The 16,223-nt window shown below is 40.6% G+C and overlaps 1 protein-coding gene across 1 annotated transcript in view; it reads left to right on the top strand.

Moving 5' to 3' along the window:
- BEST4 (bestrophin 4) overlaps positions 1–16,223 on the top strand; it is a 352,673-nt gene that overhangs the window by 230,803 nt on the left and 105,647 nt on the right. Inside the window, exon 6 of the mRNA XM_044085335.1 lies at positions 5,825–5,977. Within this exon, the coding sequence (XP_043941270.1) occupies positions 5,825–5,977 (153 nt within the window). The remainder of the gene's footprint in view (positions 1–5,824; positions 5,978–16,223) is intronic.

The following is a 16,223-nucleotide window of genomic DNA, read 5'->3' on the forward strand; positions in this document are numbered from 1 at the left end:
TATAATGGTATGCAGAGCAACCATACCTCTCCAGTGTAGCTCATTATGAGGAATGTTCCTTGTTTTGGGTCTTAAAAAGTATAAGATCCTGAAAGTTGTGCATTGAAAGGATCTGTCATACATGCAGCATTAGGAATCTTTTAACTGATATCCATGATAAATAAAAATGAATCATATTAATTCTTCAGAAAAAATGTTTTTATATGTAAATAGGAGAACATTTTAGCCATCCTATCAGCTGACTAGTTGAAGTTGTTAATTAGTTGTTAGTAAGCTGTTAGTAAGCTGTTTGCATGTTCTCCACATATTCCACATTTTGGAGATGAAAGGTTGAGGACTATGAGAGTAACTAATGGAAATCATCATATACTTGTGTCAAATACATTTGTATTTGTTTTTATTTGTTTGTTTGCTTTTTACCACTGTTTTTGTTTTTGATGTAAAACAGTTGCTTTGCCTAATGTTTTAGATTTACTGTGGTATATGTAATTGTTGTCAGAGGAAGTATTTTACATCCAAACTGTAAGTTATGTAATTATTTAATGTCTACATATGCACATTCAGAAAGACAGGCAGTCTCACTCACGTATACATAGAACCAACACAGAGACAGAATCACACTCATATACATAAATAGAAATACACACACAGCACTTAACAGACACTTTATTGAATAAACACATCCTCTGATTTCTCCTCATAAGTAAATAAATGAATGAAAAAAAAAACAGAATGCAGTGCATTGCACCCCCCCCCCTTACCACCACCCTTTACCTTCCTTGATTTTGCTGTTTAGTGCTATCTAAAGATTTCCTGGTAATTCACTAAATATTAAATTCAGTCAATAATGCCAGCCACTAAGATTTTCGTGCCTCTTAATATTTAATTATACTGAATCTGTGCTTATGGACTGCCGGTTGTAGGCAGCACTGTCCCTGTCTCTAACTCTAACTTTCTCGCTTAAACTCACATGCAAGGAAACACACACATACACACACATACACACATACACACACACACACACACACACACACACACACACACACACACACAGACACACACACACACACACACACACACACACACACACACACACACACACACACTCACACACACACACACACACACACACACACACACACACACACACACACACACACACACACACACACACACACACACACACACACACACACACACACACACACACTTTTCTTTGTTAATTTATCTACTAGTTTTACACTCACTAAACTATGCTTACACTGCGCTGTGGCCAGCTCATTCTTCAATCTGATTGGATTGTGAAACTGTTTGCTTTTACACTGGCTGATGCCCAGTTAATCTTGGACCCAAATAAAACTAAACTCATGCTCTTCCACTCCACTAAATTCAAAACCCAATCCACTTACTTCAACATCACATCCAGTAATAAGACTTTGATTGAACCAGTACCATCCACCCAGCTTCTCTGTGTTGTTATTGATCAAAATCTGAAGTTCGACTTACACATTGCCTAGACTGTAAAAAAAGTACACAAGAAAATAGGTACCTTATACAGATGCAAAAACTACCTAACCACAAACTCCAGAATAACCACATTCAGAACTCATCTTCTGTCAACTTTACTATACACCTCACCCATCCTTACCAACTTCTCCAAATCAGACCTATGCAAGTTAGATGCCTGCTATAATAAGATAGCTAAATTTGCCACTGGCTGTCCTCATAGAACCCATCATTGTAAGGCCCTAAGACAACTATCTTGGTTAGAACTACCCCACCAACTCATTCTCACGCAACTCTTTACTGCCCACTAAATGTACTATAAACCCGATAAAACACCAGCTCTACAAGGCCTCGTCAATCCCCATATAAGTACCCATACACTAAGATCCTTTAATAAAGCTCTAATTGAAGTAACCAGGAGTAAAAATAGCTCAAGTGACTCTCTATACTCCTACTACATTGCTAAACTGTAGAATGCCTTACCACTTGAAATTAGAACTATAACTAGTTTAAAAAACTTCAAGCATCAGATTAAAGCCCACCTCACCAATTCCTGGACTTGTACATGTACTGGGCATGGGTAGCCCAAACCATGGAACTAGCTGATTTTTTAAATGTTAATTGCATATGTAATGAGCATTGAATTGAAGCCATATGACTACCTTATGTTGTTTTTTTTTTTTTTTCTTTCTCACTGTTAATATCTACCACATTTTAAGTCTTCAGTTTGCTATGCTACCTGTATATAAGACTAAGTATTGTAATTACACTCTCATTGTATACAATGTCACTACCTGCTACTACTGTAAAAAACTGTCTTCTAGAAACATTGTTATACAAGATTATTGGTCTTGTCTCTCACTAGTCTTTTTTACTGTTATGAATGTCTGTTATAATTTTTTTTCTTTATTGTATTATACAATTTTTTTCTACTAACAAAATAGTTTACTAACAATGGAGCTTTTCTCCCCGGGCCTCCACTGAAAAAGGGTTTTATGCCCAGTCTGACTCTCCCGGTAAACAACTGTAAAATAAATAAATAAATAAAACTTCACGGCAGCTTAATATACTACAGTAACATTGCAGACTTGTTTTTCAGGGGGCATTACCTGTACATTAACATCTTGCTGGAGAACATTATTTCTTCGGTCAGGGTGGCAGTATACAGGCATCTTGTTCTCTAAGTTATTCTAATATACTACAACAATCTTCTAAAAAAGCATTAGATCATTCACAGTACACCAAAGTTTTATAGCTTGAAGTAGACCCTGATGTTTATCTGGTGTTTCACTAAAGGATGTGTCTTGCAGGTCTTCAAATGTTTTGGAAAGCAAATCTAATGAAGAACAGTTTGTATCCTAGCCAGTAAAGAGCAACAGTTCCTTATTCCATCTATAGTAAAAGAAACATAGCAACTATAACTGTCCATTAAAGGATACTCACCCTACGTTTTATCTTTTCTCATCCCAGAACATATTCTCCAAATAGGTTCATAGGTAAATATTAAGCTATTAGTTGTAGACTATTACAAGACTACCCAATAACCAGATGTCAAAATCAAACCCTGTACCCTTGCATCTGTGAGATAATGTCAGCCCCTCTCCCCTAAAAGCAAACTTTGAAGGAGATGGTGAGGATTGAAAGTGAGACCACATAAGTACAAAGCATGTGCACTACCATTGTGCTACAGTGAGAAATAACTGCTCCGAAAAGGACCCAAATGTAGCAGAGTCTCACTCTTCCAATAATTAATTTAATTTCAGCACTTTTTGCAGTTGAAAGAAAGGGCTCATTACAATATCTGTAAAAGAAGGCTAAGAAAATAAGCCTGTGAGAGTTGCTGGAAAATAGCTAGTGGCATTAGGGTTGCCAATTGTCTGGAATTCTTCCAGACTGTCCAGAATTAATGCATCAATCTTAATTTTCTTTTAATTAAAAAAAAAATAAATTTTTTTTTAAGGGCATTCCTCTTTAAGAGCACCCTTTGCATCTGGTCACACAGATGCAAAAGGCACAAAAAACAAAAACAGTGTTCTGCGTCTGTGCGACCAATTGTTTACGTCTTTGTCTTCTACCCGCATGGAATTTTAATTATTGAAGACACCTGAACTGCACAGCATTGTCTATGCTATTTATATGATAAAATGCATTTAAGGAAAACTCAGTATGTACTTAAATACAGTTTGAGTTGACTTCTTTATATAGTACTGGCATTTCAGTTGCCTGATAAGAGTCTCTTCTAATTTAGCGTAGTGGATTAATGATTAAATTTAATGTGGTAAGGGATGGGTGTAGGGCTTGAATCCTTTGTTCCCTGTTTGGAGTTGACTTGTTGAGGTTAGTATAATGGTTAAGGTGTTTACCTTTAAATCACAAGACATAGGGTTTAATTTTTCACCTTTGAAAAGTAATTTGTCTAGGCTAAAAATGACTCATAGGGGCAGCTAGCCCAGTACTTATGAACTTATAGGATTTGTGTAAATGTCCAGAAAAAGCATGTTTACATCTGACTTTTGAATGTATCAAATCTGCTCTAAAGCATATTTTTTGTGAGAAGCATTCTGCTGTCTCTTCATTGCATACAAATGCAACACATTTTCACAAGAACAACCAAAGAAAACAATTTCTAGGTTCCTTTCTTTTTGACTACACTGGCTGAAGAATGAAATAACTTCACCTATGAAGGACTGAGATGGAAACATTTGCAGAATAAATTCTCAGGCATACCTGATCAAATAACATGAGTCACCTAAACTGCTACTGAATTAGTTAAAATGTTGTTTTTGAAGGAAGACATGCCCACATGCACCCCTGTATAAACCTGCTTATTCATATATACAAACTCTATGGTCTCGCAACAGTGTGTAAATAAGAAAATCCCCAATACAGAGCAAAACAGCCTCAAACAGTAAAACTACTGGTTGCATTTCAGTGAGTGCAGCTATAAGTACTGGTCACATTTATTAAATGAGATTGAGCAGCTGTAAGCCATTCATTTGCCCTTCAATGTGTGGTAGAGAAGGTATCTAAATATGCTGTTTACAAAAGCATATTATACTGGGCAAAATAGTATCTGTATAGTATAGAGTAAATGGAATTAGTATTGTTGTGCAGTGTAGGGTTGCCATTTTTAATGTAACATAGGCAATTTATTCTTCAAGGGCACCAGGTAATGAATTTGTAGATGAAACACAGCTATAGCAGCAACCGTTTCATTAGTTACAGGCCTGTTTAATGTGGATTTATTCAGATCACTTTTACTTCTGCAGAGATTGTGCATATTGATTGATATTGATGGATTGTAATGACAGAACTTTGAGTGGCCTTTTATGGTTGAAATGTTCTGAATTGGGCAATTTTGTTATTATTGTTTCATATGTTTTGTTTCATTGCTTACTGAAAAAAATGTCAAAGCTATAAACTTAAAACATGCTCTAACGTGGTGCTGTATTATGCAAGGGATATAATTTAATTATTATATATTATAATTTAATACAATCAAGAAGGTGAATCAAAGAACCTTTTCACGGTCTCAAAAATATGTACAAGGGGCCTATGATTTGAAAACAGCCTAAAGGTAAACTTAATCCGCCACTGGTTAGATGCATTTTCTTTGAATGTGGGTTTCAGTGCTGTTTCAGTGAATGTGAGTTTCAAAGGCAGAAAAGTTTTCTTTGTGAGACTGTATTGCTTTGTTTAGCAAATTTCTATCGGTGTTTGTGCTGTAAAATTTGAAATAAAAGGTTTAAATGAAATCCAAATATCTGTAATAATTGTAGAAGTAAAACAAAAAACAGTAAGCACACTGAGACATTTGAACAGTGTTCATGGCAACTGGGAAGAAATGGAGAAATAGCCAAGTAATGAGACACTGGATTGGCTGCGTGGGAGGGGACGGGGGTACCAAAATTACATGCATTTTGATTTCACGTACATATCCAGAATCTTTGACATGAAAAGTTGGCAACCCTAATTATGACCAGACTTTCTGCAATAAGCCATCCTTATGTGAGTGGAAAAAATGTTAAGTGCAGTGTGGGGAATAGCCTTACCCAGAACAAAAGTGTCAGCTTGTCCACCCTTATTAGTTCATTTTTAGAAGAAAAAGATAAAAAAATAGTTAATAACTAGTTGTAATAAAGAGGGAATAGAATAAAAAATAACAATTACTGTAATGCACACAAGGAGGTCTGTATAGCAGAGAGTAACAAAATAAGATAAAAATACTTTTTTCAGTTCACACTCCGTGTTTCTTTTAACAGTTGTATTAAATATTCAGTCTGACACAGCTGTTTAATAAGATCTGATTTCTTTTCAGGTTGTCACCATTGCAGTCTATTCCTTCTTTGCCTTCTGCCTTGTTGGACGCCAGTTTCTAGACCCAGATCAAGGTTACAAAGGACATGAGCTTGACTTCTATGTCCCCATCTTTACTTTGCTGCAGTATTTCTTCTATGTAGGTTGGCTAAAGGTAAGTTATACATCAGGAATTTTAAAAGACTCATAAAATATAATAAAAAAAACAAGGTAATGTAATCATTAAATAAAATATTAGGCAAATTAACATTGTGCATTTTGCCAAGAAAAGGCTGTATGCAGTAAAAATAACTGCAACAGCTAGAAACACATGCAGCATACTAGAATGAAAACCTTGTAGGTTTGAATAAAAAATGGGTAAAAAAATCAATTGCCATCAAAGAATACAGTCTAAAATGCATGACCACCTATGAATATAATTTATGCGCTGTCTAAATATATAATTCTTCATAACAGTTAAGAAAACGTAGGATACTTTTACTCTGAACAGTTTGTTTCACAACTTTTTTTCTAATTAGGCATTAATATTTAAGTGTTTCTGCTTTATTCTCTTTTGGTGCCTTTTCATTTTGTTTTAAAGGTATGGAATGTTGCTTTGGAAAGCTGGCCAGTACAATGGACAAAGTGAACATTCTTTTCAGTTACACTGGTTTATTGGGAACAAAACCCATTTTTATTTATGGGAGTCAGTTAACAGGCTGGCAAGCAGAAAGGATTTGTCTGATATAAAGGACAAGGGTGGAGGTAATTTTCAATTATCAAGAAGCAATTGCACTAATTTGTAAACAACAATGCATGCTTCTAGTTTATTTACATGTATATGGGAAGAATGTTTCTCAGGGAACATTTAAGTCTTTTTTCATTTTTAATTTAAGGTAATAGTTTGTCTTCTGTCTAAAGGATTCATTTTATGCATTAAAATAATAGTCATGTTTGCGGTGAGTGATGACTTCTTCCTTGAGTGGGGTAGCGCTAGTTGTTATCTAGCAATGGTCAGTGACAAGTGCATTTTTAGTTATGTACTCAGCAAACCTTATGATGTACAGCTACTTTCACTAATCAATATTATAATTATATGCATAAAGCACTATACTTGCAGACTCAACAAGTTTTATACTCTCAGTACCATTTTAAGTTGTTTCAATTTAAGCTTTTTTTTTGAAAAGCCTTCTTCACAAAATCAAGTGCACATAAAAATATTTTAATATGAAAACATTTATTTTATAAATTTTTGCTGAATAGTATGGTGTCTTCAGTACAAATTGGAATGCTTCATTTTTTTAAGGTACTTAACTGTAAATGTTTGAGTACTGCTGGAGTGAATACAAACATGGTGAACGCTGCTTCTGTATATGCAAATCAACATCAGCATCAGTCATCATCTTTCTAAACAGGGTCAGGGTGTCACATCAACTGTCGCCACCTCTCTTGATTCAGATCCACCATTCTACCTTATTATACAGTCATGCCTGACTGTCACAGGTCTTCTCTCACATACTCCAAACATCTCATGGCAGGATGTCCTCCTTTCCTCTTTCCTTCTTTCTGTCTCTCCAAAATTATTTTGTGTACTCCAGCACATGTATCAGGACTACTGTACTCTGTTCTCTCTGACGTGGTCTGCAACTGGATCTACTTTAGCTTCTGCTCTGATGTCATCATTTTATCATCTGTCATACGGTGTGCATCCTATCACCTGTCTCAGATACTTCATCTTTATAACTCTAACTTCTTGAACTGCACTGCATTGTCTGCCCAAGTACAGCTGTACTGGTCACACCACTGTTTTGTACAATTTACTTTTCAGCTTCTTTGACATTCTTCTGTAACACACTATCCAAACACTCTCGTACCCATTGGCTAGGGACCCTGTCATTCTAACATTGATCTTCTCATTCAGATTTCCCTTATTCTCAACCACTCCTCCATAGTACTTGAAATTATTAACCGGTTCTGCTATTTTCACATTCCATCTCAAGTTTCAGCATCTTATGATTTCCTCAGTTCACTGCCATGATAATTGTTTTGTCTGTACTCAGTTTCTTCCAGTGTATGTTCACTTTTGCATTCAATTCCCCTATCATTTGCTGAAGTTCCTGATTAGATTCTGTTTGTAATGCCACATTGGATGCATGCAGCAGCTTTGTTGAACTGTCCCCTCTGATCTGCTTGCTAATGTAATCCATCACCAATATGAATCACAGTGAATCCTAATGTGCACCCACTCCCAGTGGGAAGCCCTTTATGAATCCAAACACTGTATGTACTTGTGTCATTGCATCCCTGTACATTGCCTCTGCTAGTTCTACCAATTTTTTGAAACTTTGAACCATTACAAGACTGCCCTAATGAGTTTTCTTGGGACCTTGTCATATGCTTTTTCCATGTCTATGAATATTCGTTTGGACTCTTTTCTTACCTCCAGCTTTTCTCCACTTTCTATCTCACTGAAAGCATCTGGGTGTTCTGCACCCTGATCTGAATCTAAACTGCTCATTTCTCTTCTTACTTTATACTACTCTGTGTATTTGTTTAGCAGTCACCCTCTCCAGTGCTTTCATGCAATGTGGCAGGAGTCTGATACAGACATAATGTCCACAGTTGTGAATATCCCCTTTGTTGTTGTACACAGTGGCACTAGAATGTTTATTCTCCAGTCATCTGGGAGGCATCTTTCTCTCCATACTGCTGTGAGTATCCCATGCAGCCATTTCTCCTAACTCAGCCAACATCTTGATCTGAGAACACTTCAGCAAGAACTTACACTACCATTATATCTATTATTCACTAGGCCATATAAATATGGGGAGATCCCTCAAGATTGGAGACATGCGCATAATAAACCTGTCTTTAAGGAAAAGGGGAGTAGGACAAAGCCAGAGTCATATAGATCGTTAAGTCTACTTTCATGTTGTGGAAAATTAATGGAGAAGGTAATATTGGATAAGTTATTGTCAGAACTGGACAGGTTGGGACTAGAAACCATATATCAGCATGCATATGTTGAAAATAGATCTATTACCACCTGTAACATGATGTTCTATAACAATATAATAACAGCTATGAATGAAAAATTGTGCTGTGATGTAATTTATATAGACTTAACTTCAGCAATTGACAGGGTCATACACAAAACACTGATCAATAAATTAGTACAACTAGGTACTGATGTACTCTTGATAAGATGGATAGCTGCATGGCTTAAAAATAAGACATGGCAAGTATCATACAGTAACTGGACAGGTGAAATCCTTGGTTACAGTCAGGGTGTCCTACAGGGCTCGGTCCTAGGGCCTTGCTTGTTTAGATTGTATCTTTCAGACCTAACTTTTTCATCTGAGGTGTTCTATAGTCCATACGCAGATGACCTGAAATTAGGTAAACTGATTACAAGTGTTACAGATAAGGCATGTCTGCAAAATAACTTGACTAAACTGACCATTTGGGCACAGGAGAATAATATGCTGATAAATATATCAAAAACTAAGCATATGAGATTTGGCAGACATAAACTAAAAGGTGAATATTTAATACAGCACACAGTGATTGAAACTGTAGACTCATTTAAGGACCTGGGTATATGGGTAGAATGTAGATTCAGCTATGAGTTTTTCTAATCATATCAACCAATTGGTAATGATAGATGTTAAGTTGTCCATCTCGCCTTCATTCTTGCTGGATGGGTTCGGAGCCGACCTCGGCTCCGACTCGGCCACTCTAAAAGCTCGAGAGTTGGTTCCACCGGCTCGAGGCTCCCCTTATATCCCACAATGCTAGGCGGTATTACCTCAGATCTCGTTTGCCGCTACAGCTATCGAGACGTGTTGCTTCACCGGCTTCAGGTTAGTGTAGGAAATAGTTTTAAAAAAGTTCATAAAACCCTTTAAAATTAGTTTTCTAATCAGTTTCCCCTTATTTTAAAGGTTTTATCCCTTCCTCCTTGTTCTTCATCATTTTTTTTACCAGAAGAACTTATAGTTCTTCCCTTAGGCCTTCGGGCCCTCCCATTCCCTTGGAGTGTGTGTTTTTCTGTAGGGACTCTTATTAAACTAGAGTAATTTTATTTAATTTAACTTATTGTTATTTTGTGTATAGTGTAATCGGTGTGTTTGTGTTGTGTTTGGTTGCACTTGTTCCTTGTAATGTCCAAGGATTCGAAGGTCTCAGGCTTCAAGAAGTGTGACTCGTGCTGTCAGAAAATGTCTCTGACAGACGGTCACACTTCTTGTGTGTACTGCCTGGGACCTTTACACCTGCAGGACTCTTGTGCTGTATGCCATGGCTTCAGCCCTAGAGTCCTGCAGGAAAGAAAAAACAAACTCATTTTAAGAGGTTTGCTTAAGCTTGAGGGTTCCCTTACTGCTACTTCGGGCAAACCCTCTAAGGCTTCTAGGTCCTCGACTCCAGCTTCTGAGTCGAGGCCTAAGGCTTCGAAACCTACTGCTACATCGGCTCCGGCTGGAGCCGATGAGTCTCAGACTGCAGCTTCTGTGGTTCCCTCGGCTCCGGCTGGAGCCGAGGCATTGGAAATTCCTGTGTCGGCTCCAATCAGACTATTGGAGCCGACATCTAGAAAGAGGTCTAGGTCACCGTCCCTTGGCTCCGTTCATTCGGCTCCAGCGTCTCCCTTGCTGTCTGAACGGAGCCATAGATCTCACTCCTCTAGGTCATTGAGGCTTTCGGATCATGACCTTCAGAGGGTAGTGAGTCGACTTCTTAAGTCCGAGGCACTGGCCCAAATGCTTCAGAGCCCGACTCATCAGTCGATGCTTGACCCTATCCCTCAAAATGTTCCTCCTCTGACTCCTTTGAGCTCGGAGCCGGGGCGTTTCGGAACCGAGACTGTGGTAGTGTCAGAGCCGATACAATTGTCTTCGGTTCCGTCGTCGGCTCCGATTTCTTCCTTTGAAGAATCTCGGCGCCAGACTTCCCTCGTCGGCTCCGAAGGGGTGAGTGGCATCGGACCCTTGTCCAACCCCGCTCTCCCTCTCGGTGCCTCGGCGCTGGTGAGTTCGGCTCCGACATCGGCCTCGGAGCCATCACTGTCGGTGCCGAGGGGGGTTCTCAGCTTTTCGGAGCGGGGACCTCTGGCTCTGCCTGACAGGGGTGCGTTCGAGGTCATGCGGAGTGTGCTGGAACCTGGTTCAACTCTGCAGTCGGCTCCGTCCGCCCCTCCCTCTTCGGTGCCTCAGGTTATGTCTACTCACTCCCTCATCCCAGACCGCAGAGAGCCAGCTCCTCAAGAATCCCCTGTGGGGATCTCATCCTCTTCCGAGGCCTCTCCTGAATTGGCAGGGGAGCCCCCTAGGAAGAGAAAGTGTAAGAGGAAGCACATAGACTCACCTGAGTCTGTCACCTCTGACACAGATTTAGAGGATTCCGAAGGTTCCCCCTGTTCCCCTTCTGAAGATGTCTCCTTTGCAGACATTCTAGAAATCCTGAAACAGAGGGAAATTGGCCAGCCCTTAACCCTTTGGAGGATGAATCTGTGTATCTTGAGGCGTTTGGCTCTCGCCTCTTCCACCTCCTGGGTGTCCCCCTTGACCCCCTCATGCAGGTGGTAGCAAAAGGCTTGGACGGCTCCTGACTCAGTGGACCCCACCCCCAGGAGACCTTCAAAGTTTATCACAGCACCAGCAGATAAGCAATTTCTGACCAAGGGAGTTTCTGTGGATGCTATGGTGGTAGCTGCTGCCACTAAGAAGGAACTAGCTGATCCTTCGGTGCCTGTCCATCCTCCTAACAAGGAATCTAGGTCTATGGACAGGTACGGGAAGCGGATGTTTTCATCAGCGACCTTTGCTATGCGTTCGCTGAACTACCTATGCCATTTCACTCGTTTTCAAAGAGATTTGATCAAGGAAGCGAGTGACATGTTGAAGGATCCTACAGCTGCGGGTTTTCAGGACAAGATGAACGCTCAGCTGGCTACCCTAAATTCTATAGCTAACTCCTCCATGCGCCTCCTTTCATATGCGGCTGATGGAGCGAGCAGAGCCGCAGGGACAGGTGTTGCCTTACACCGGCATGCCTGGATGCGGCTATGCAATTTTGCAGACCCCTTTAAAACGTCTTTCACTAATTCCCCATTTGATGGATCATCTCTCTTTGGTCCTCAAGTGAAAGAAACCTTGACGAGGTGCGAGACGGATGGCAAAACTCTTTCTGCCGTCGGAGTCCGTTTTTCTACTCCTTCTAGGCCTTACCCCAAAGGCCAGAAAAGTGGGAAAATGTGGTTCCAAACAATCTCAAGGGACTTTGCCTGACGACAGAGTCGGTTCCTCCAGAGGCAGAGGGGAACAATAATGGTAGACGCCGCCCTAGAGGCAGGGGGGATCCGCAGAACCAGGGCAATCGAGAAACTTTTCCGATAAGCCCTTCCAGCATCCCTGAGGTGTTGCCCGACTGTCCACCTTCGAGGCAGTCGGGAGAAGATTGTCACTATACCCAGAAGCCTGGCGATCCCTAACTCAAGACAAGTGGGTACAGTCCATCATTTCCGAAGGCTATTCCATTCCGTTCTTTCATATTCCAAATCAATCAAAAAAATCCCTTCCAGATGTTCCACCCGCTCAAAGGGATCAAGCAGCATTGGAAATTTCAAAGTTGCTTGCAAAAAGAGCCATTCAGCCAGTGCCAGCAGACCAGCAAGGATCCGGAATCTACTCCAAATTCTTTTTGGTTCCAAAGAAAACAGGGGACTGGAGACCCATTTTGGATCTCAGTATCTTGAACAAGTCGGTCAAGAAAACAAGATTTCGGATGGTCACGCTACAATCCATCCTACCCCTTTTGGGAAAGGAAAACTGGATGTGCTCTATAGACCTCCAGGATGCGTACTATCATATAAAAATGAACAGACGCTCCAGGAGATTTCTCCGCTTCCGGCTGGGAACCAGTCACTTTCAATTCAGAGCCCTGCCCTTTGGTCTCACCACTGCCCTCCGGGTGTTTACCAAATGCATGGCAGTGGTAGCTTCTCACCTGAGACGTCAAGGATTCCAGGTGTTTCCATATTTGGACGACTGGCTCCTCACAGCTCCTACCAAGCATCTTCTTCTAATGGCCAGAGACTACACCTTTCGCATTTGTCAAAAGTTAGGCATCTCAATAAATTGCGAAAAGTCTGTTTTGTCGCCTTGTCGTGCTATTACCTTCATCGGCGCAAATCTAGACACAGTCAACATGTCTGCGAGACTAACAGACCAAAGAATAGCAGACATACGCAAACTGGTCTCCCTTCTCTTCCACAGCAACAGAGTCAAAGCCAGATTAGTTCTGAAAGTACTGGGGATTATGGTGGCTGCTATCCCTCTACTTCTATTAGCCAGATTCCACATGAGAATCCTTCAATGGATGCTCTTCACACAATGGTCGTACCAGCAACTTCCGATGTCCCACACCATTATGATTACGCAAGCATGCAAGAATCATCTTCTTTGGTGGATTTCTTCCCCTCAGCTCTTCCTGGGAAGACCCTTGTTCCTTCCCCTCCGGTTGCTACTCTGACAACGGACGCCTCCCTGATCGGGTGGGGGGGGCATTATCAGGGCAGAACAGACCAGGGCATATGGCAACCAGATGAATGCCACTTGCATATAAATGTTCTAGAGATGAGAGCAGTGCTTTTAGCGTTGCAAGCCCTTCAAGACTCTCTTCCCTTGGGAACGATAGCAATCCAGACGGACAATATGTCTGTAGTGTGGTATATCAACAAACAAGGCGGAACCAGGTCCTATCCTCTATGTCGAGAAGCACTCAGACTGTGGCAATGGGTGATTTCTTCTCAGCGGTTTCTGATAGCAATGCACATCCCCGGGAAGTCCAATCTAATCGCGGACAAGTTGAGCAGAGCTATACTCATGCCTCACGAGTGGTCTCTGAAAGATTCTATTCTGGAGAAAATTTTTCTCAAGTGGGGTCAGCCTTGCTGTGACCTTTTTGCTACTCCCCAAAACAGCAAGTGCAGAGATTATTTCACTCTATTCCCGTTACCAGGCCAGCCCAGCAGAGACACTCTAGTCCAAGTTTGGCCCCGGGGACTTCTGTATGCATTTCCTCCCTTCCCACTAATCTCTCAAGTGATACAGAAAGCTATCGCTCAGAAGGCCTCATTGATCCTCATTGCTCCTTACTGGCCTCGACAGGTTTGGTTCCCCTTTCTACATCAATTTCTGTTGGAGCAACCTTGGCATCTGGACCTAGTTCCAGATCTTTTGATCCATCAGTCGGGTCAGTTACATCGCTCCCTCCCCTCTCTGAACCTCACTGCTTGGTTCCTCCAATTCCAACCTTAGCCAGGCTTCCTCAAATATCTCACTCTGTTCGAGATATTTTGATAGCTTCCCATAAATCTTCCACTGAAGATTTATCTTAGTAAGTGGAAACGCTTTTGCCTATTGGGCTCAAGGAAGGACATAGATCCTTTCACTGCTTCCATCCAAATAGTCCTTGATTTTCTAGCTGAACTCTTCCATGCAGGTTCATCTCCTTCTACTCTTAAAGTTCAATTGGCAGCTATTTCTAACTTTCATGTGGGCATCTCAGATTCTGCCATAATGTCTCACAAGCTTTGCAAAGCTTTTTTGAAGGGAGTTTTTCTTCTCAGACCTCCTATAAGAAATCCTCCTCCTTCTTGGGACCTTAATTTAGTTCTCACATCTTTGATTCTTCCCCCTTTCGAACCTGCAGCTTCCTGTTCATTGAAATTGCTATCCTGGAAGACTCTCTTTCTGGTAGCCATTACTTCAGCTAGAAGGGTCTCAGAACTTCATGCACTCAGCAGTCGACCACCATATCTATTGTTTCATAAAGACAGGGTGCCCTTACGAACCAATCCATCCTTTTTACCTAAAGTAGCCTCTGCGTCTAACCTAAATCAAAGCATTGACCTCCCTGTGTTTTTTCCTAACTTTTCTAACAGGTCTGAACAAAAATTGCATTGGCTAGATGTTCATCGTCAGTTAAGGTATTATTTGGATAGAACCAAACAGATCAGGAAAACTGACCAGTTGTTTGTCTCTTATGCAGAAGGCAGAAAGGGACTTTCAGTTTCAAGGTATCACTCTCCAGATGGCTAACATCTCTGATTTCCTTTGCTTATGAAATTAGACACCAAAAGCTGCCTAACAAACCTAAGGCCCACTCCACCAGAGCTTTGGCTACTTCTATAGCCTTCCAAGACAGGCTGCCTATTGACACCATTTGTGCAGCGGCTACTTGGGCTACTCCTCACACTTTCATTTCTCATTATAAGTTGGATTTAGCTTCTAGACATAGAGCTAACTTTGGTTCCACTGTTCTCAAGAGTCTGTTCCGATAGGCCACCCGGGACAAGGTGCTAGGGACGCGGTCCCATCCAGCAAGAATGAAGGCGAGATGGACAACCTAACATATAGAAGTTATGTTCTTACCATAACGTTCCATGTTAGTTGTCTTCTTCTCTTCTTTCTTGCGTCCCACCCTCCTTCCCCCTAGCCTGGACAGACCTAGAGGAGTTTGATTGTGACCTCTCTTTCTACCACCTCTATTGTATATAGGTATATGCTATTCTGTGCATATATTCCTTCATCAGGTTTTCAGGTCACCTTCTTCCCTTCCTTTTATAGAGGTGGGTTTTTCCCTTTTCCAGTGGTTCTGGAGTTATTTTTGGCTGGGCATAGCTTACAAACGAGATCTGAGGTAATACCGCCTAGCATTGTGGGATATAAGGGGAGCCTCGAGCCGGTGGAACCAACTCTCGAGCTTTTAGAGTGGCCGAGTTGGAGCCGAGGTCGGCTCTGAACCCATCCAGCAAGAAAGAAGGCGAGAAGAAGACAACTAACATGGAACGTTATGGTAAGAACATAACTTCTATTTATAGAACTATAGGTTGTATAAAAAGATTTATAAAGTCTAAGAAATTAAAAATAATGAAATCATTGTTTATTAGTTACATTAGACCCAAACTTGAGTATGGAATAACAATATGGAAACCCTATAAGAAGACAAACATGAGTAAACTGGAAAGAGTACAGCGGAAATATACCAAGGGCATCCATGGATGTGAACATCTAAGTTATTATGAAAGACTAAAATATCTGAACTTGTACAGTGCCTTATAGATATCTTAGAGGAGATCTTATTCAGGTATATAGGGCATTTAAAGACAGTTACCTCTGCAAATGTTTGGAGTTATCAAAAAGTACTAGAGAATCATCAGACAACCTATGTAGCAGATTCTATAGGAATGAGAAGTGTACTAACTGGTTCTCTGACAGAGTAGCTGATGCATGGAACAGACTACCAAATTACATTAAAGCAAGTACTAGTTTAGATATTTTTAAGAACAACCTGAACATTTATTATGGTGACAAGTGTTTTGGTATATTGGCAAGCTAGAAGGGCATTTATGCCCGTGT

Source organism: Protopterus annectens, chromosome 10.part0 (assembly GCF_019279795.1).
Source record: "Protopterus annectens isolate FY-2018-M chromosome 10.part0, PAN1.0, whole genome shotgun sequence".
NCBI classification, from domain to species: Eukaryota; Metazoa; Chordata; order Ceratodontiformes; family Protopteridae; genus Protopterus; species Protopterus annectens.